This window comes from Rhinopithecus bieti, unplaced genomic scaffold (genome assembly GCF_001698545.2).
Source record: "Rhinopithecus bieti isolate Rb0 unplaced genomic scaffold, ASM169854v2 scaffold_33210, whole genome shotgun sequence".
Lineage (NCBI taxonomy): Eukaryota > Metazoa > Chordata > Mammalia > Primates > Cercopithecidae > Rhinopithecus > Rhinopithecus bieti.
Window position 1 is genome coordinate 1,191,333 of NW_016814226.1, and position 23,196 is coordinate 1,214,528.

General features: G+C 41.9%; 1 protein-coding gene across 2 annotated transcripts in view; it reads right to left on the reverse strand.

Moving 5' to 3' along the window:
* The window catches only part of EFCAB6 (EF-hand calcium binding domain 6), a 324,746-nt gene that overhangs the window by 287,326 nt on the left and 14,224 nt on the right, over positions 1-23,196 (reverse strand). For both annotated transcript variants that reach the window (XM_017850033.1, XM_017850035.1), the window contains exon 3: positions 4,672-4,817. Coding sequence is in view for 1 of the 2 variants with exons in the window: in XM_017850035.1 (XP_017705524.1) it covers positions 4,672-4,810 (139 nt within the window). In the remaining variant the exon portion in view is untranslated. The remainder of the gene's footprint in view (positions 1-4,671; positions 4,818-23,196) is intronic.

The following is a 23,196-nucleotide window of genomic DNA, read 5'->3' on the forward strand; positions in this document are numbered from 1 at the left end:
CACACAGCAGCTGTGTGATTCAGAATCAGCCGGTGAGCACTCTTTCTCCCTCTGCCCACCAGCCCGAACATCCTCCTCCTGCCCCCAGTGTCAGAGGGGGATCCCTGTTGCTAATGTACGCCTCCATCTTGAAATCCTCTCTTGGACTTCTCATATATATTTTTAGTTGCTTTCTTAGAAGCCCCACCATTGCAATCAATAATTGTAATTTAAAAGAATCAGAAAATATTGATTTGAGACTATTCTAAAATAGGTGAAGGAAAACTTTTTATTCCATGTGCCTAATGCAACGTCTGAGGATGAAAATGAAAGCAGTAACCAAGCTTGCATAACCTGCTGGTGGGAGTACAAATTGATATAATCTTTCTGGAGGGCAATTTGACAAAATTTTCTATATCCGCTTAGGATATAGAAAGTCACAACAGACTGTCACTGTCACCCTAACAATGAGAACAAGTAGGATAAGCTAAAATATATATATAGTTTTAAAACCTACCAGAGATCTGAGGATGGAAAGAAACTACAATTCAGGAAAGGACAAGCCACTCATCAGAGAAAAAAGAATAACTCCTTCCAGCCCTGTGGCACAGTGGGTAAAACGCAAATTCATTACAGACAGGGGAGGAAGAAAACAACCCAGTAATTAGCAGCCACATGAGGCTGACAGATGAGATTCCCAGGGGCCTTGGTCACAGAGCAGGTCTGCACTCACCCTCTTGGGCCTTCCCCCAGTGCACGTAAGTAGCACTGCACCAAAGGCTGGGGCTACAGGAGAGCTGAGTGATCCACCCTAGCATGGCACACAGGGTTTTGCACAAGTCCAGGGCAGCTGTTTACCAAAGGCTGAATACAGGGAACAAGAACTCAGGTGAACCCTCCGAAGCATATGGGCCCTTCACTAAGTGTCAGTGGCCCCACTGCAGGTTAAAGTCAGGGCCACAGGGTGGACAGAGATGTTCCCAGGTGCAGAAAGCCATGGCAGAGCTGGGGAATAAAGAGACCTCCCAAGAAATCCCCCGAAAATGACAGGTAGGTGGTAAAGCAGAGAGAGATCTTCCTGCCGTATGCAAAGCTGGTGGCTAGGCTATAAAGCAGAGAGATCTGTGGAGTCTCACCAGTGCTCACACCTCAAAGACCTGTTGAAGGCAAGCATATGAAACCAGGGGAAACCCAAACTTAACTAAAACTGCAACAAAGTCGACACAGCTCACCTGAGAGATTAAACTGAGCTCACCTCGCCAGAAGCCTGAGAGAAGAAGAGGCTTGTCTTTTCTGGTGGTAAATATTATTGACTTCTGACTCTACTGTTTTTAACACAAATATCTGGCATTACATTTTTTTTTTTTTAATTGCAAGACAAGTGAAGAAGAAAAGGTAACCTAATCAAGGTAAAAACAGTCATCAGAAGAATACTCACAGAGAGAACAAATGCAGAAATGACCAGGTTTTCAAACTGAGAATGGGAGACATGTTAGCAAGATGAAAGGGAAAAGCTGAGAACATAGTGAACATATAGAGAATTTCAGCAGAGAAATGGAAAGTGTATTTAAAGAGCACAGGAAAAAAATCTAAAAATTAAAAATACAATATCAGAAGTTAAGAATTCACTTGTTTTGCTTAGTAGCAGAGTGTACATGCTAGAAAAAACTCGTGAATACGAACTCAGGTCTACCGAAATTATTCAACCTGAAACACAAAGATAAAACACTTAAAAGGAAACAGGGTGTCTAATATTTATTTGCTTATTTGATGTATGAGTTATACAAGTATATATTTACAGTTATATGTTGTGCATGCATGAAAAAGAGACCAGCTCAACTGCTGATGACACCCTCTTGTAGAGGAAAGTGGTGCTGGGAGGCAAATATAACTTTAATTTTTAAAAAGTAAAAAAACGCCAGGCATGGTGGCTCACACCTGTAATCCCAGCACTTTGGGAGGCTGAGGTGGGCAGATCACGAGGTCAAGAGATAGGGACCATCCTGGCCAACATGGTGAAACACCATCTCTACTAAAAATACAAAAATTAGCTGGGCATGGTGGCGCGTGCCCGTAGTCCCAGTTACTCAGGAGGCTGAGGCAGGAGAATCATTTGAACCCAGGAGGCACAAGCTGCAGTGAGCCGAGATCGCACCACTGCACTCCAGCCTGGGCAACAGGGTGAGACTCTGTCTCAAAAAAACAACAAGAAAAAAAGGTAAAAAAAAAAAAAAAAAAAAACCACTCCAGTGCGCTAAAAGTACCACCAATAGAAATAAAAGCAAATGACAAAAAAGAAAAATACCTGTGGCACTAAGGCAGATAGAAGGTTCACATTTTTAATACCAAGAGAGCTCATAGTAGTCACTAAAAAAGACCAACCCAAACTAGGTCAACAGGCAAAGGATATGAACAGGCAACTCACAAAAGCAAAAGGCATAAGCCTGGTAAACTTGAGAATAAAAGTTTACCTTACTATTGAGGAAATGCATATTAAATTCACAATGGAACGTTATTTTTCCATATCTAATGGGCAAGATCTTAAAAGATAATCTGTGTTAGGATACTTAGAAATGAGCATTTATAAGTGTCATGAGTGGGAATGTGCTAAGGTGCAAGCTTCCTGAAGGGTAACCTGGTGATACTCATTAGGAAGCTTAAGAGTAGGAACAGCCTGGATGCACTGGCTCATGTCTATAATCCCGGCATTTTGGGAGGCCGAGGGGGATGGATCACTTGAGGCCAGGAGTTTGAGACCAGCCTGGCCAACATGGTGAAATCCTGTCTCTACTAAAAATACAAAACTCAGCCAGGTGTGGCGGTGTGTGCCTGTGATCCCAGCTACTCGGGAGGCTGAGGCATGAGAATCACTTGAACCCAGGAGGCAGAGGTTGCAGTAAGCCAAGATCATGCCCTTGTATTCCAGCCTGGATGACAGTGTAAGACTCTTGTCTTAGGAAAAAAAAAAAAAAAGAGTAGGAAAAGCTTTTAACCCAGTCACCCCACCTCACTCTAGTCTTCTTTGTATGATCAGAAGGTTAGTTACATAAATATATATCTGAATTATGTTGTAGACATGAAGCTGTTGAACTGGAATGCATTTATTGCTGATGATGTATTTTGATGTCAAAAACTGCTAAACAAATCCCCGATATCCACTCTCCTCTTTCTCCTTAGAAACAGACCGCTGAGTTTGGGTAGACGCATGGTTGTTGGAAACAAAGTCTATTTCGTAGGCTCCCTGGCAGATACATGGGACTGGGTGGTTCAGGTCCTGCCAGTTGCAAGGAAGCCGGAGTGTCCAGCATGACTACGATGGCTTCGCCCAATTACAAGGCGAACCGTAACTTCTTTCATAAACCCAACTTCTTCTTTCGCAGTGGCCCCTCTGAGCCCCGCTGACTCCTCAGGCTGTGTTCACGCAGTGCTTTGTAAGTGCATCTTATGGTATTTGGCTCACGCTACTTGAATTCTTTATCTCCCTGTCTAGACTGTGAGCTTGTCTAGGGCAGGCCTTCTCTCAGGTCCATCTCTTTATTCTCAGCACCTATTACAGTGCCTGTTACATATTATGGCTCCGAAAATGTTTGTGAATAAATGAATGAGTAAATGAAGGAACTAATACATGAAATTGAAGGACATATGTTTTTGGAAAATAATAACGTCAATTTCTGTTGCCTTTAAAACTAGTAAGAACTCCAGATGAGTTGAAAACCTATGTCCACATAAAAACCAGTACACGAATGCTTACGACAGCTTCACTTATAATTGCCAAACAAGGAGGCAACCAAGATGTCTATCTATCTATCTATCTATCTATCTATCTATCTATCTATCTATTTATTTATTTATTCAGACAGGGTCTTACTCTGTCACCCAGGCTGAAGTGCTGTGGCACAATCATGACTCACTGAAGCCTTGACCTCGAGGGCTCAAGTCATCCTCCCACCTCAGCCTCCCAAGTAGCTGGGACTCTAGGCATGTACCACTATGCCTGGCTAATTGTTTGTATTTATTTCTAGTAGAGACAAGGTCTTACTATGTTACCCAGTTTGGTCTGGAACCCCTGGGCTCAAGCAATCCTCCTGCCTCAACCTCCCAAAGTGCTGGGATTAACAGGCATGAGCCACCATGCCTGGTCAATACATAGCATTTTATACATTCATCTAAAACTAATACAATCTACAGCATCAAGAGTGACCCCTCAGGTAAACTCTGAACTTTAGGCAATAATAATGTTATCAGTATGGGTTCATCAGTTGTAACAAATGTACCACACTAATAAGAGATGTTAATTATGGGGAAACTGGGGGTAGGAGTGAGGGGGTGTATGGGAACTTCCTGTGTTTTCTACTCAATTTTTCTGTACATGTAAATCTGCTAAAAAAAAATTAAGTCTACTAATTTACTGAGTGAGTTTTTACATATATAAGCCACTGAATTCTGGAATCACATGCCCTGGGTTCAAATCCTCACATACCACTTAAAAACTTGTAACTTTTAGGCAAATAGCTTAATCAATCTGTGTCCCAATTTCCCCATATAGAAAATAGGGATAAAAAGAGAGCCTAATTGATAGAGTTATCGTGAAGATTAAGTGTCCTGTGAATCCTTTGAACTAAGCTTGGTACATATTAAATACACATAAGTGATGTCTACAGCTAGTGTTCTCATGTGCTCATGAATACTCACTTGAAGAAGATCTGAACATATTTGGGGAACCATTCCTTGAATATACTCTACATGGTGAAGAATGGGGTCTTGAATGTGTAAATTTTCGCATGTGAGGATGCGACCTAAGCCAGTCCGGTATAATCGCCATTTTGCACATTAAATCCCTGTGATATAAAAGAAAACAGATTACGTTACCTTAAAGCATCCATTCCAAATGTGGCCAATTTCCTATCTATTCCTCTTCTGAAAGGACAGCTGGAGAGTGTTAAAATGATGCTAGTCATAATCTGTTCTGCTGATGTTTCAGACTATTCTTAAAGTGAACATAAAATCATCATTGTGGACTCCTTGTTTTAGCATATCCAGTAAACTTCAAAACGGCAAAATAAAGAGATTTTGGATAGAAAAATCCACCTACATCTTGACTATCACTGACTCACTTCTTTGGTAGGCAGTAAGGGGAAGAAAGTTTGGATTTTCTAAGCTTTTTTGAAGTGCCCCAGTATAAATTCAACATGCAGTCAGAGGCAAAGCTGGGATGACAGGAACGAAACTGGTGGAGTAAGAACCTCTGAAAATCCTCTCCTCCATGAAATCAATGAGGACACCGGGAAAAATTGTGGAAATCAATTTTTTTCAGAACTCTGTAAATTAACAAAGGCTTACAGCAATCTGGGGAGCATTTATTCTCCCAAAATGACTGAATCTCAAATATGAAGAACATGCCTTGTGGCATTTTAACTTGCCTCATTCCCATTCCCCCTCACCTGCCTTCTCCCGCCCCACCAGCTCTGATGTAGCCTTGAAACCCATAAGCCTGCAATCACAGGGAAAACCCAGCAGGCTGCCAGTCACCGGAGTGGACAGAACAGGGCGGGAGCTCTGTCAAAGCCTCCTTACCAGGAAATTATCATTATTTGACCTGATGTTTCCCTGAAAGATCCTTCTCCCAAGGCTGTCTTTATTTGAACTCAGAGCTCACTCAGTGAACACAGCCTATCATGAAGAGGCATTTGTTAGAAGAAATCAGAGGCAATTGTTGTTTAAAATCATGGCAACCTGAATAGGTGGGTAATGGGGCAAATAATAGGCAACCGAAAAGCTTCAAGAGAAAAGCTGGGGAATGAGATATCAATAGGGACTTGAAAAAGCGCCCACATGTTCTTGGGAATCTAGGAAGTCACTCAGTGCACAGAGCTATAACTATTCCCAGGGAGAGCTGCATGCTCAGGAAAGACCTGAGAAGGACCTAACCTCTCATCTCCAACTGACCTTCAAGCTCTGCACAAGCAGGAAATGAAGGCTGAGACAAAGTTATAAACGGCCCAGCTAAGTGTTGAAGGAATGCTCCAATACAAAAAGCCCCTCAGCAAAAATTGGGAGTTACTGTTTCCAGGCATTTAGGGAAATTTCTGTCCAACCATGAGCTGACCACTAAGCTAACCAATCAGACTCTAGTGGCCATATATAACAAAGAATACAGACTTTATAAAGTTTAGAAAACTCAATAAACAAATGAACAACAAGCAGTAACAACAACAAAACATGGAAACGGATGAGAATATGATTTCCACAACTACTACATTATATTATTTAAAATGTCATGGGCCTAGCATGATGGCTCATCCCTGTAATCCCAGCATTTTGGACGGCTGAGGCAGGAAGTTCAAGACTCGAGCCCAGAAGTTCAAGACCAGCCTGGGCAACATACTGAGACTCTGTCTCTACAAAAAAATAAAAATAAAGAAAATTGACCAGGCATGCTGGCATGCACCCATGGTCTCAGCCACCAGGAGGCTGAGATGGGAAGAGTAGTTTAGCCTGAGAGGTTGAGGCTGCAGTGAGCTGTGATTACACCACTGCACTCCAGCCTGGGCAACAGAGTAAGACCCTGTCTCAAAATAAATAAATAAATAAATAAATAAATAAATAAATAAATAAAATGTCCAGTTTTCAACAAACATTTATGAAACGTGCAAAGAAACGAGAAAGTGTGGTCCATACTTATTTTCAGAAACTATGCAAGGAAAAAAAGAGTAGAGTGAAATATTTAATCTATTGAAATAAAAACCCCACCAACCTAGAATTCCAAACTCAATGAAATTACTCTTCAAAAGTGAATGAGAAATAAAGACTTTCTTGAGTAAACAAAAATTGAGAGAATTTGTTGCCAGCAAACTTACTTCCAAGAAATGTTAAAAGGAATTCTTCAGAAAGAAGGAAAGGCCAGGTGCAGCGGCTCATGCCTGTAATCTCAGTGCTTTGAGAGGCTGAGGCAGGAGAATTGCTTGAGGCCAGGAGATCAAGACCACCCCGGGCAACACAGCAAGACTCTGTCTCTACCAAAAAAAAAATATATATATATATATACACGTGTATATATATATATATATGCCAGGCATGGTGGCATGCACCTGTAGTCCTAGCTACTTGGGAGGTTCACATGGTAGAATCACTGAGCCCAGGCATTTGAGGTTACAGTGAGCTATTATCATGCCACTGTACTCTAGCCTGGGTGACAGACTGAGACCCTGTCTCTAAATAAATTTTTTAAAAAAGAAAGAAATAAAATAAAACGAAAGAAAGATACATGTCAGAAACTTTGATCTATATTAAAAAAAGGAAGAGCATTTGAGAAAGAGCAAGTGAAGGAAAAATAAACATATATGCACCTAACAAGAGCCCCAATATACGTGAAGCAAAAACTAACTAAATTGGAAAATAGATACTTCAATAATTATAGTTAGAAACCTCAATATCCACATTTAATAATGGGTAGAATAACTAGACAGAAGATCAACAAGACATAGAAGATCTGAATACCACCACAAACCAACTAGACCTCACAGACAACTAAAGAACACATCCAACCAACAAGAGTAGAATATCATTCTTCTCAGCACACATGGATCATTCTCCAGTATAAACCATATGTTAGAGCATAAAACAAGCCTCAATACATTTAAAAGGATTGAAATTATCAGAGTATAATCTCCAACTATACAGAATGAAAACAGAAATTGAATAATTCACAAATATGTGGAAATTAAACGACACACTCCTAAATAACCAATAAGTCAAAAAAGATCAAAAGAGAAATTAGCAAATACTTTTAGATGGATGAAAATGAAGGCATAACATATAAAAACTTATAGGATGCAGCTAAAACACTGCTTACATGAAAATTTATAGATGCTAATGCCTATATTTGAAAAGAAGAAAATCTCAAATTACTAACCTAAGTTTATTCCTTAAGAAACTAGAAAAACAAGAGTAAACTAAAGCCAAAGTTAGTAGAATGAAGAAAACAATAAAGATTAGAGCAGAAGTAAATGAAATCAAGAATAGAAAACCAGACAAAACTAACCAAAGTTAGTTACTTTTAAAGATTATCAAAATTGACAAATTTTAGCTAGACTAGCCAAAACAATGAGAAAACACTCAAATTATTAAAATCAGTGACGAAAGGAGACATTACTTTTAACCTTACAGAAATAAAAATGATTATAACGGAACATTATACACAATTGTATGCTAACAAATTAGGTAACCTAGATACAATGGAAATATTCTTAGGAAGACGCAAGATACTAAAACTGACTAAAGAAAAAACAGAATTATGACAAAAAGATTGAATTAATAACCAAAAAACTTCCTGCAAAAGAAATCCAGAACCAGGACCAGATGAGTTCACCCGCAAATTCTACCAAACATTTAAAGAAAAATTCAAGGCTGGGCATGGTGGCTCACACCTGTCATCCCAGCACTTTCGGAGGCCAAGGTGGGTGGATCACCTGACGTCAAGAGTTCGAGACCAGCCTAGCCAACATGGCAAAACCCCGTTTCTACTAAAAATACAAAAATTAGCCAGGCATGGTGGTGCATGCTTATAATCCCAGCTACTCGGGAGGCTGAGGCAGAAGAATTGCTTGAACCTGGGAGGTGGATATTAGAGTGCTGAGATCTCACCACTGCACTCCAGTCTGGGTGAGAGAGTAGGACTCCATCTCAAAAAAAAAAAAAAAAAAAAAAAAAAAAGAAAGAAAGAAAAGGAAAATAACAATTCAACGAATGCTTCACATATTCTTATGAAAAATAGAAGAAGAAAGAAACATTTGTCAACACACCCTATGAAGCCAGTATTACCCTGATACCAAAACCAGAAAAGACATTAGAAAAAAAGAAAGCAGCAGGGCGTGGTGGCTCACGCCTGTAATCTCAGCACTTTGGGAGGCCGAGACGGGCAGATCATGAGGTCAGGAGATCGAGACCATCCTGGTTAACATGGTGAAACCCCATCCCTACCAAAAATACAAAAAAATTAGCCGAGCGCGGTGGCGGGCGCCTGTAGTCCCAGCTACTCGGGAGGCTGAGGCAGGAGAATGGCGTAAACCCAGGAGGCGGAGCTTGCAGTGAGCCAAGATTGCACCACTGCATTCCAGCCTGGGCGACAGAGTGAGCTTCCATCAAAAAAAAAAAAAAAAAAAAGCTAAAACCAATATTCCTTATGAGTATAGGGAAAATTCTCAAAAATAGGCTAGCAAACTGAATCCAGCAACATAGTTTTTAAAAATCAGACAGCATGGTCAAGCGAAATTTATGCTAGGAATGCAAGGGAGGTTGACCAAACAAAAATCAATTAATGTAATAGACCATATTATTAATCAAGAAAAAAAACACATGATAATCTCACTAAGTGCAGAAAAAGCATTTCATAAAATCCTATATCCTTTAATGATTACAAAAATAAACACTCAACAAATTAGGAATGGAAGGGAACTTCCTTGACTTAATAAAGGGCATCCAAAAAACACTCACAGGTAATGTCATATTTAATGGTGAATGACCAAAAGCTTTCACCATAAGATCAAAAAGAAGACAAGAATGTCTGTTCTCACTACTTGTATTAAACATACTGAAGGTTCTAGCCAGAGCAGTTAGGCAAGAAAAATAAATAAAAGGTATCCATATTGGAGACTAAGATGTAAACCTACCTCTATTTGCAAATGACATTGTTGTATATATAGAATACAGGGAGACAGACAGATACACACACATGCACACACACACACACACACACACTATTAGAACTAACAAACAAGTTCAATAAGGTTGTAGGATACAAGATCAATATACGAAACTCAGTTAAATCTCTATATACCTACAATGAACAATCTGAAAATACAATTAAGGAAATAATTCTATTTACAATATCATCAAAAGGATAAAATACTTAGAAATAAATTAAACAAAAAGTACAATATTTGTGCATTAAAAACTACACAATATTGTTGAAAGAAATAGACCTGAATAAATGGAAAGATATCCTACATTCATGGATAAGATGGCAATACTCTCCAAACTGATCTATAGTTTCAACCCAATGTTTACCAAAATTCCAACTGCCTTTCTTGAAGAAATTGACAAGCTGATATTGAAATTCATATACAAATGCAAGGAACCCAGAATAGCCAAAACAATCATGAAAAATAAAAATAAAGTTGGAGGATTTACACTTCCTGATTTCAAAACTTAATAGCAACAGTAATGAAGACAGTGTGGTTCTGGTATAAGTATGCACATACAGATCAATGGAATAGAATTAAGAGACCAGAGATAAACTTTTACATTTATCATTACTTGATACTTGTCAAGAGTGCCAAGACCATTCAATGGGAAAAAAAAGTAGTCTTTTCAACAAATGGCACAAAAAAGTGAAGTTGGGCCCCTACCTCACATCATACACAAAAATTAACTCAAAATAGATAAAAGCCCTAAATGTAAGAACTAAAACTACAGAATTCCTAGAAGAAAGCATAGGTACAAATCTCTGTGACTTTGGATTAGACAATGACATGTTAGATATGATACCAAAAACACAGGCAACTAAAGAAGAAATAGATTAATTGGACTTCATCAAACTTTAAAACTTTTGTGCTTCAAAGGATACTGTCAAGAAAGCAATAAGACACCCCACAGAATGGAATAAATTATTTGCCAATCATATATCTTATAAGGATTTAGTATGCAGAATATATTAAGAACACTTACAGCTCAATAATAAGGGACAAATAACCCAATAGAAAAATAGGCAAGGGATTTGAATAGACATTTCTTCAAAGAAAATATACAAATGACCAGTAAGTACATGGAAAGCTACTCAACATCACTAGTTACAGAGAAATGCAGATCAAAACCACAATGAGATACCACTTTACATTCATTAGCAAGGCTATAATAAAAGAAACAAAGAACAACAAGTATTGGCAGGACTGCAGAGATATTGGAATTCTCATATTACTGGTGGGAATGTAAAATGGTACAGATGCTTTGGAAAAGAGTTTGAGAATTTCTCAAAAAGTTAAACATAGAGTTACCATATGGCCAAGCAATTTCACTCCCAGGTATATACCCAAAGGAACTGAAAACACATGTCCACCAAAAAAAAGTTGTACTTAAATATTCATAGCAGCATAATTCACAATAGACAAGAAGTGGAACCAACCCAAACTTCCATCAATGGGTGAGTGGATAAACAAAAAGTGGTAGATCTGTTCAGTGAACTATTATTCAGCCATAAAAAGGAATGAAGTGTGGATTCATGCAGTAACATGGATCAACCTTGAAAACATTATGATAAGGCAAACCCCCAAAACCACATACTATATCATTCCATTTATATAAAATGTCCATAATAGGCAAATCTAGAGACAGAAAGTAGGTTAGTGGGCAGCCGGGAAGGAGAAGCAGGGGCAAAAAAAAAAAAAAAAAAAAAGAAAGTAGACTGGTGGTTGCCAGGAGCTGGAAGGAGGAATGGGACTGCTGATGGATACAGAATTTCTTTTAGAGGTGACAAAATGTTCTGGGATTAGATAGTGGTGATAGTTGCACAACTTAGTATATATACTAAAAGAACACCGAATTATATACTTTAAAAGGAAGTGAATTTTATGGTATATGAATTATATCACAATTAGAAAAAAGGAGGAAGAGAAGGAGAAGGTGGAGGAGGAAGGGGAAGACAGAGATGCAGCAGCAGAGCACTGGGTGAGCCAAGGGAGACGTTGCTCCCATGGGTACCTTTGGCAAAGGTGGTTCCCTTTCAATAATTTCTAAGGCAATATGTTTACTTGATAGTTATTTAGATTACGACTCAAAGACCTTAGAGGAAGCAGGGCAAAAGCAAGACATCCAGATATATCCCAGTGAGAGTCACAGCCATGTCCTACTTACCATCAGCCAGGCCCAAGCCCCCACAGTCAGAGCTAACTTGGCTGTGCTCCTACTGCAGCAGGCCTAATGCTCAGCAGTCACCACACTGTTACATGCCTTCATGATTTTTAACTCATAGATACTGCCAGTCTGTGGCAATGAGGAGTTTGGCTTATTAGTGTTTCAGAAAATAAGGGGAAGTTTAGTCTGATTCATTCCTTTTTGGCTACTCTCAACATAAGAATGAATTAAGAAGGCCAAGTTCTAGTTCTACAAGGAAGTTTACAGCATAATTGTCTGAGGCTCCTAAGTTGGCTAACCTTCACACACACACACACAGTTTTCCTACCAGGTTCCATGTATTAAATGCAAGCGCAAAGTTATTTAATATTCAAAAATAGATGGATGTGGATGGCACTATACAAGTATACAGAATCAGACTAGATGATGCTTCTGAAGTCTTCAATTTGAAGAATCTCAGAGTTTATAGGGTTGAAGAAATGAAGAAGAATTTTTTTAATGTGCAAGAAATCCACATTGGCTAGTACTTTGCTTTCCCTTTCTGGGCAGGCACCCACTCTGCCTTACACTGTACAGTCTAGAGACCTGTCTTATTTGCCACAGTCGGGTGGCAGGCCCTGTAGGTAAGTACCACCCCACGTCTTATACCATAGGAGCCCTAGAGCCTCAGCAATCCCACACACATCTTTCTTGGGCTGGATTAATTTAACTGAATTGAATCATTACAGAGGTAAACTTCCAGAATTACAGTGAAAAACATAGCTTGGTATGTGTTCACACAGTCAACACATTTATTTAGTTCCTTTCTAGGAGTCCAGATATCAGTGAACAAAATAGGTAAACTATTGGACCTTGTGGATCTTATACTGTAGAAATGGAAGGCAGACAATAAACAAATTAATCATACAAGTGAATCAGGTCTATGGAGACCACTGGAGCAGAGAAGAATAGAAGATATTAAGCAAAGATCTAAAGGAGACCAAGCGGGGAACCATGCAGTTAGGAGGACAAGGAAGCAACAGGCGGCCAGATGAAGGACAGCCTTGCAGGCCAGTGTGAGGCTTGGCTCTTACTGTGATATCTGACATGTGAAGCCTTTAGGGGGTTAGTGCAGAGGAGATGATCTGGCCTCTGGGTTAAAGGAATACCTCTGGCCGTATGTCATGAATAGGCTTACAGGTGCAAGGAAGGAAATGAAGACAATTAAAAGTCTACGGCAATAATCCATACAAGAGAAGACAGTGGCTCAGACCATGAGGTTTTTGTAAAAGTATTGAGAAGTGATCAGATTCCAGCCATATTCTGAAGGAGGAGTCCATCATACTCTGGTAGATTTGATTCAGCATGCAAAAGAAAGGTTGGATGGAATGGCCATTACCTGAGATGGGAAAGACTGCAGGTAGAACAGGTTTACAGAAGATCAAGACTTCCATTTTGGACATTCAATTTTAAGATGCCTGTTGGGTATCCAGGTAGATATACTGAATAGGTCACTGAATACGTGAGTTTGAGTTCAGGGGACAGATTGGGGCTGAAGATAAAAGTTTGAGAATCCCAGCACTTTGGGAGGCCAAGGTGGGCAGATTGCTTGAGCTCAGGAGTTCAAGACCAGCCTGGGCAATATGTCAAAACCTTGTCACTACAAAAATACAAAAATGAGCCAGGTGTGGTGGTGCACACCTATAGTCCCAGCTACGCAGGAAGCTGAGGTGGGAGGATTGCTTAAACACAGCAGGTGGAGGTTGCAGCAAGCCGAGATCACACCATGGCACTTCAGCCTGGGTGACAGAAGTGAGACTCTGTCTCAAAAAAAAAAAAGTTTCGGAATTGCCAAAATATCATGTATATAAAGGCATGATATGAGATAATCCCATCAAGAAAGTAGGTATAAAAAAAGAAAATGTCAAAGGGCTGAGACTTGGGGCCCCCCAACATTCACCGTTGAAGGAGATGAAGAAGAACCAGCAAAGGAGACTGAGAAAGACCAGAGGCCACAGTCCTAGAAACCATGAGAAGAATAAGTTCTAAGAAGGAGGGTTGATGGTGAGTGTTAAATGCCACAGTAATAAGGGCTTCGGTTTGAGTGAGCCCTATAGGAACCACCGAGGACCCTGATAGTAACAGTGTTGGGGGAATTTGTGTTAAGTGAGTTCCTGAACAGTGAAGAGGAGAACGAGCGACAGTAAATAGAGACAGCAGTTGGAAAGAACTCTGCTGTAAGGGGGAGAAACAGTAGAGCTGAGAGACAGTGTGATGATGTCTCGGGAGACATTTCTTCTTCAAGACGGGAGAATCAGCAGCGTGTTTGAACACTTGTGATGGCAACCTAGTAGCAGGGCAAAGAGAAACGCAGCAGGAGAGAAAGATGAGCTTTGCTGGTTCCCACGGTTGGCCAATGGAGATGGGATCTCATGGACAAGCAGCAGGATGAGCCTTCATGGTGACAAAAGAGAAGCTGGAGAATGTGGACTCGGGTGTGATGATGGGAGCTTGTGGCAGCTCCCTTCTGATTCTGTTTTCTCCTTGAACTAGGAAGTCAGGTCATCAGCAGTGAGTGAGGCTGGGGAGAAGTATCTTAGGATTGAGATCACAGGACACAGAATGACACACTGTCTAGAAGAGAAGGCAAGTCGGGGAGTGGGAGAAGTGAAGTGACAGCCAGGGAACTGTAAGAGCCATCTGAGGTTCATGGACACGAACCTGTGGTTGTGTGTTTTTCTCCAGCCATGCTCAGCAGCATGGGTAGGCACAAAGTTGGGTTTAATTTGGACCAGGGTCTTGACAGGCAAGTGTGATACCGCAAGTCAAGGGTGTGTGCAAGGGAAGTGGAGATGTGTACATTTTGGCCAGGAAGGAGCACCAAAGGTGACGGGAATTATCTGTGTAGCTGAAATAATAAAACAAGATTGAAGAAATTAAGAGACAAGAAACTCAGCCTGATGAGGAATTTTGAGAAGGCAAATACATTATCTAACTCAATTATTTATTGGGGACTCGCAGAGTCAAGAAATGTGCTTAATATTTATGAAACTTATAGTTACCATTTAACTCTTCCCACACCCAGTTACTCTTCTTCCCATATCATAGGTGAGGAAATCGATGTTCAGAGCAGGCCTGTGACTTGCCCTGGGCTACATGACTGTGGAGTCCCAAGGCTGGAGACTAAGCCTCTCTCTTCTAGAACCAGGAGACGTGCTCTTCCCCGATATCAAGTTCACATGGTTGTCAATGACCAAAGCTTTCCTGTCTCTTTTTACAAAATTAATAACACGTTCCTTAAGAGCAGCCGAAATTCACTGGCTGCCCAGGGTTGTGTGATGGGGACACTCAGGACACTCAGCCGCATTACCCGGCTCTCTAAGCACGTGGGGAACATCCACTGTTACTGCATTCCTTGTTGCAGTGATTGCTGATGCACAGAACCGTTCTCTTTATTTTACCCATAAATTCACTTCCTAATAACAATAAGGCACACCAGGGCTTTGGCCTCATGCCTTATTACACCACCTGAGGAGTAAGATAATCACCCGGAAATGCACTGCCTGTTGTGCATTTTATTACTTGAATACAAAGTGATTCAATTCAAGAAACACTTAGTTGAAGACAGCATGAAAAAAAAAATAATCATATGAAAAGTAATTCCTCCTAATGCCACAGACTACACTGCAGGGAATAATCCTCTTCCAGCGGGAGAATGGTCTGGGTGACCTGTTGGTCTCCTCTAGTTCTAATTTCTACCAATTGCGGGATCATAAAAGCTAGTGAGACTTCAATTACAATATGAAGATTCCAAAGGGCCAAATCTGGCTAGTTCTGAAAATGGAGCCTATTGTGTGTTCTACCTAAACATTCTTGGTATAAGCATTTTCTAAGCAACCATTCTCTCAACCATCCATTCTTCAGCAAACATTGTAGGCCACACATCGGCTAGGGTCTAGGAAGAGAAAGAGAAACACAACCCACCCTGACCCTCTAGTCACCCACCATTTAATTCAGAATGTTAAAGAAAATGGCAATATGTTGTGAAAAGGAAAGAACGAGGCATCCCCGCAGCATCTCCAACTAATACTACTGTAGCCTGGAGTAATGCAGCATTGCTCTGTGGGGTACCTGTCTGGCTAGAGTGGGTGAGAGTGTGAGCTCTATCGCTCTATCTCCAGGGTCGGATTAAAGACTTTTCCCAGCAGACACCATCCATCAGTTCATCTGAAGGGGAGAAAGAGTTATTCCATTTGTAGATTCCTCAAGCAGAAATAACATGATTTTTTATTGTTATTAATACCATTGTTTTTAAATGCATTTATTTTCCATTTTTAAAAATGCATTTTCAAAGGGCCGTGAAAGCAAGCATGTAGCTTTAAAACAGTGGTTCTCAAAGTGTGGTGCCTGAACCAGCACTTTGAGACCTTTTTTCAAATATGTACATTTCCAGGCTCCACCCAGATAAACTGACTTTCTGGGGGTGGGGCCCAGCCATCTGTATTTAATAAGCTTGAGATCAGTGCTTTAGAAGAACCTGAAGTTGATTGATAAGTATGAGTTCATAGTTTTTGCCTTTAAAGAGGTTAATATGTAAAGTTTCCTACTTTGTATCAGAATGAAGTTAAAAGCCAGCTGCAGACATTACATTTAGGTGCTTCAACTAGCAATAAATGAGCATCTATTTTGCTGGGCACTGGGTGTTATCTCATTTAATCATCAACCATATGACAACCTTGTGAGTTAGACACTATTATCCATATTTTTAGAGGTGGAAAAATTAAACGCCAGAGAGAAAATGCCAAATTTACTCAGTGACAGTGAAGCCAAGACCCAAACTCCGCTGAATTTAATCCTTGGCTTTTTGTCCAATTGTGCCAGCAGGTATGTGTGTGTATGTATTTGCCTACATGCATGTGAGTGATTTGTGTGTATTCTTATGTAAACATTTAAGAGTAATGAAGTTTTCATATATTTGATACGGCAATAAGAAAATCCGTGTATCAATCCATAAGAATGGATAACTTGAGTTTGCAAAATGGTTTAACAGTTCCACAACCTACTCAAGAGAATGTGTAGAAAACTAAAAGCAAGTCATCTACATAAATTTCTAATCAAATATGAGGATTCCAGCGTTCATGCCACCAACATTTGAAGACCAGTCCCGCCTCCCCCATTCCAGTCTCATACTGCTTTAATATCTTCGACAGACTCTACTGGCAACCCCTAGTCTATTGTTCTAAACATAGGAATTATAAGAATGCAAGTTGATTTACAAATATATTCCAAATGATAGGGTATCACAAAAAGCAATTTAGCCAGTCATCTGAATTCAATTTAGCAGAAAAATCTGAGCTTATAAACTGACCTGCCTCCACAGCTAGGCAACACTATGGCCACACATTTGGGATGCAGCCTCCCTCCACCAAGGGGCTCCCCAGGCCCTGTACAGCCCCGTGCCCTGCCCGAACCTCATCGTCACAGTCTACCCTCACACACTGTAAGACCCACCCCTACAAACCTAGAAATCAAATGAAAAACGTAACAAACCGTGCAACGTTAATATATTTTAATGGAGTAGGATATCACTGCTATAACTGGTAACTAGAAAATATGTAGAAACATCAAAACACATTTAGGACAATGTCAAGAGAACAAGTACAGTGGAGCATACACTATGAACACAATGATATAAAAATGTATTGTCACAAATGGACAGGGACTAGAATATATGACAAAAATTGCTACCTGGGGATGATGGAGACATTGATCTTTTTATGTTAAATGTTCTTTAATAAGCGTATCATGGCATGTTGTAGACATCATGCCTACCAGTGCCCACTAGGCAGGACAGGAGCTGGCTCCTGCCCATGTCTCCCCGTCATGGCCCCGTGGGTCACTCGGCCCTGCTCCGCCCTGGCTGATTCCTCTGCCTTGAGACCTCCTGGAATGTCACCTTCTGGAGAGGCTTCTCTGAACACCCAGCATCCTCCCTGCAGAGTCTCTCACACAGCCTGCACTTCCCCAGCACTGCATATACCCCAACTTGGCGTTATACTTTTAGTTGGGAAATTAACTCCATGGTAGGCTCTAGGAAATAAAAGGGTGTGTTTACACCCCTCTACCCCAGCCCCAGAGTACTCGGCACGCAACTGCTGCTCCAATGACTGACAAATAAATGGTTTCCACAGCCCTGCCATTCAGACAGCACCCGCCTCCCAACACACACTACACACTCACCACACATACACCACACACACACCACACACACACCACCTTCATCACACACATGTACCACATACAACTCACCCCCCATAGAAACACATACATCACACACAACTCACCCCCCACAGAAACACACACACCAAACACACACATACCACAGACCACTTACCGCCCCCAGACACACATACCACACACACAGAATAGCACACATGCACACCACATGTCCTTCTACTCCTGTATTTTATTGAAGAGTCTCTCTTCTTCCCACCATTCAAGGTAAAACTTTCCATGCCATTCACGATTCCTCACTCAACCTCCTACTGAGAACTGGTGGCCAGGGTCAGCCAGGTTTCCTTAATGAGCACCCTCGACCCCATGACTGTTCAGTGTCTGTCTTCCCTGTCAGATCCTTGATGCCGTGGGAGCCAGGGTCGGGTTTCACCGTGTGCCCAGCGCGTCATCCTCCAGAATGTTATGTTGAACCAAATTAAGTAATTGTGTTTTGTATTAGTTCACACTAGCATGAATGTCTTGCTGCCCCAAATACAGAGCCTATAGAAAAAAAGCTTATATTGTTTTGTTTGTAATACTCTTTATCGTGGATATAAAAGTCTAATTTCAGGAGCTATCTCAGAAATTCACTATTACCTCATGAATATTATCAGACCCACCACACCTGATGTGATGACAGACACAGATACGGCAACTGAGAAAAAACAAGTCATGTCAGAAACACTGACCACAAGCATGCTGTCAAACATCTCAAAACGGTTTCACTCGAAGCCTTTTAAAGTATAAGAGCTGGCGGCAATTATGCTCTCTCCCTGCTCCTATAAGCAGACAAGGAGTGCTGAGCACATCCTATTTATAGTCAAGCCAAGTCTAAGCAAGACCTCAGCTCCTGCAAAGTTGCAAGTTTCCCAGTTTCAGGGTTTAGGAACTAGAAGTCTTGCTGCTGCTGCCACCTATCGCAGGAAATGTGAATCTAGGCTTAAGAAAAGCTGGATTGTCGAGTGGGCCCTGCTGTCCCACAGTGACATGGGTGGAATCGTTCTCTGAACTCACTGCAGTTGTCTAGTATTTCCATTCATGCTGAGCACCAAATTCAGGTCATCCACTGTTAAAACGTATAAGCCAATGCTTGCTGACGTGATATATATGAGAATGCTTACAACATTTTGGCACAGGAGTCAGCACTTAGTAAATGCTTGTTGCCTGGATGACGGACACAAATCAGATAGAAGTGGCAAGAGTAACACGATCAACTTTTAAAGCACCTTTCTCTTGAGACCTGAAGCCATGCACAATGACCTGACTGTCTACTGTGCAAAAGCTACATCAGTGAGCACAGATGCTCGGGGAGGAGGAGCATCTCACCTGGCTTTGGTACTGCCTGAGAGGGTGCTTTGCCTTTGGGAGCATTTGTTTGGGTGCTATTTTGTTTCATTCCCTTCAAGATAAAGTATTTCTGACTTTGGGAATTCTGAAAAATAAGAGAGCAATGGGGTTAGCACAGATTGGCTGACAGATTTTCTTACTGGGCCTATGCAAGCTACAAGAATGGAGCCTTTGGGTTTGTCAAACAAGCCAATGATTTGCAAGCTACTGGAGAACTGTGTAGAAAACCTTATGCAAATCACGTGAATGTCACACTAAATTGTAGGATTCCCGGGTGGAGAGATTTTATGTGACCACTGTATGAGCACCACGTCTCTTTCCATGTCTCAATCCAATGCATGCGCACACACACACAGACACACACAGACACACATACACACACCCCTACTGTGATCCCTTCTGTCTTCCTCACAACAACCAGCATAATCATTGCAAATGCTGATCTCCTTGTGTTACTTCCTTGCTTAGAACACTCCAATTGCCTCCTAGTGCTCTTAGAACCAAGACCAAAGTCCTTGGTGTCTTTGTGGCTGCAGCACGGGCCCTCCCCTGCTTCTCTGCTGCCACCCTCCCCCGGCTCCCTCTGCCTCAACCACGCCAGCAGTCCCTCAAATGTGCTCATTCCCAAGCAAGGGTTTTTTTCTCTTCACCTGCTGTAACCTCTACCTAGACCACCTATCCCTCGCCCCTCTGACTAATGAGCACCTCCTTGTCCTAACAATCAAGAGTTCCCACACTTGAGTGGACATGAGGATCACATGGAGGGCTTGTTAGAAACCGATTGCTGGGCCCACTCCAGATTCCCATTCCAGTCCTGGGTTGGGGTGAGGCCTAAGAATTTGCATTGCTGGCCGGGCGCAGTGGCTCACACCTATAATCCCAGCACTTTGGGAGCCCGAGGCAGGTGAATCACGAGGTCAGGAGTTTAAGACCAGCTTGGCCAAGATAGTGAAACCCCATCTCTACTAAAAATACAAAAATTAGACAGGCGTGGTGGCGAAGTGCCTGTAATCCCAGTTACTTCGGAGGCTGAGGCAGAGAACTGCTTGAACCCAGGAGGCGGAGTTGCAGTGAGCTAAGATTGTGCCACTGCACTCTAGCCTGGGCAACGGAGTGAGACTCTGTCTCAAAAAAAAAAAAGAAAGAAAGAAAGAAAAAAAAGGCCGGGCGCGGTGGCTCACGCCTGTAATCCCACCACTTTAGGAGGCCGAGGTAGGCGGATCATGAGGTCAGGAGATCGAGACCATCCTGGCTAATATGGCAAACCCCCTGTCTCTACTAAAAATACAAAAAAATTAGCTGGGTGTGGTGGCAGGCACCTGTAGTCTCAGCTACTCAGGAAGCTGAGGCAGGAGAATGGCGTGAACCCAGGAGGCGGAGCTTGCAGTGAGCCGAGATTGTGCCACCGCACTCCAGCCTGGGCGACGGAGCAATACTCCGTCTCAAAAAAGAAAAAAAAAAAAACAGAGACAGAGAATTTGCATTGCTGACCAGTTCCCAAGAGATGCTGGTGCTGCTGGGCAGGACATCACTCTCTGAGAATTCAGGCCCTAAATTTCAGTTCAAATGCCACTTCTTCAGGGAGCCTTCCTTGACACCGCACACTAGGCTGGCTTCCCTTACATGCTTTCACAACAACCTCTGTTGTCCTTCATAGCCTTAGTCCAATTTGTAATGATGTAGCTATTGGGATGAGTCTTTGATTAAGGCTTGTCTCCCACTAAACTTTGAGTTCCATAAAGACTAGAGGCAAAGTAACTGACATCATCACTACATCTCCAGATCCGAGGCCAGTGACCGGTGTTCAGAGGTATTAAAAATGAACGCATGAGTGGATTTGCTTCAGCTGCTAAAGCTTGACAACACAAGGTAGACAACACCTGCCTGTGGCCTCCTGCCTGGAGTCCTCTCTCTAATCACTCAGCGAGTGATATCAATTTTACTTGGAGAACACCTCTTAAATCTATCTTCTGCCTCTCTGCATCCCTGAGGTCACTGTCCAGTTCATGTGCACTGACTGAGATTACAGAAATGGCCTCAGATCACTTCCAGGTCTCCAGCTTCACCTCTGATTCATCCTCCTCTGTTGCCAGGATTTACCTTTCTACAGCACAGGCATAATTATGGTACTCCCTTGCTTGAAAATACACAAGGTAGCCAGGCGCGGTGGCTTACACCTGTAATCCCAGCACTGTGGGGGGCCGAGGCAGATGGGTCATGAGGTCAGGAGATTGAGACCATCCTGGCTAACATGGCGAAACCCCGTCTCCACTAAAAATACAAAAAATTAGCCGGGCGTGGTGACGGGCACCTGTAGTCCCAGCTACTCAGGAGGCTGAGGCAGGAGAATGGTGTGAACCTGGGAGGCGGAGCTTGCAGTGAGCCGAGATTGCACCACTGCACTCCAGCCTGGACGACAGAGCAAGACTCCGTCTCAAAAAAAAAAAAAAATACACGATGCAGCTGGGAGCAGTGGCTCACATCTGTAACCCCAGCACTTTGGGAGGCCAAGGCTGGAGGATCGATTGCTTCAGGCCAAAAGTTCAAGACTAGCATGGGAAACATAGTGAGACCGCATCTCTACAAAAAAAAAAAAAAATTTAATTACCCAGGTAGGGTGGTGTGCCTATAGTCCCGGCTGCTCAGGAGGCTGAGATGGGAGGATCACTTGAGTCCAGTAGTTCCAGGTTGCAGTGAGCTATGATCACACTGCTGCACTCCAGCCTGGGTAACAAAATGAGAACCTGTCTACACACCCACACACACACACACACACACACACACACGTACAATGTCAAATTATACGTGGGTTAAAATTTCATAGGACTAGTCACCAAGGAAAAAGATAGGCACACTGGTAAAAACTAGCGAAATGTGAGTAAAGTCTTTAGTTAGTATTGACTTTAGTTAAACTGATGTTGAACCAGTGTCAATTTCCCAGTTTCAATAATTATACTACAGTTATTCTGTAAGAGATTATCACTGGGAGATGCCGGAAGTACACAGGAGCACAGTACTAATTTTATAACTTTTATGTGAATCTAAAATTATTTCGAAATAAAGTTTTTTAAAAACATGCAATAATCCGGTTCCAAAATGGTAGCATAGAAGCAAGCTGGCTTCACTCCCACCTGAAAACCAAAAGTAAATATACAGTGCCAACATTATCACCAGGAACATTCCAGAATTCTCATATGAAGATGAAACAGATCTTGGGGCCACAGCTCTGAGGGGACAGTAAGAGAATTCAACTTCCACATCCACAACACCCCTCCCCCCATTCTGCCTGGCACCAAGCCTGCAAAGAAATTTTCCCCCAATTCACTGTTTCTACACTGAGAAAAGTGAGGCTGAGGTGGACAACCAGCTTTTCCACCATTTTGGGTTCCCTGGCAGGAGACCTGTCCCTGCCTTAATCCATCACAAGTGTCTGAAGGGAGAAACATCCCAGAGGACAGAAAGAGGTAAAGAGGTAAAGAGGGGGAGGTGGGACTACCATCTCTAGCTCTTGAAACTCTGTTCTATAACTCAACAAAAGGAGACACCAAATCAGAGTGGCTTTTCAGCAGGCACATGCTGGTCCCCTGGACACAAACCCTAGCCAGTCTTCCCACACTGCTGGGACATCCCCTTTAGGACACCCCCCCACCCAGTTCAGGAAGGGCAGCATTCCAAGCAGTTACTAGAGACAAGGTGAACCTGAGCTCA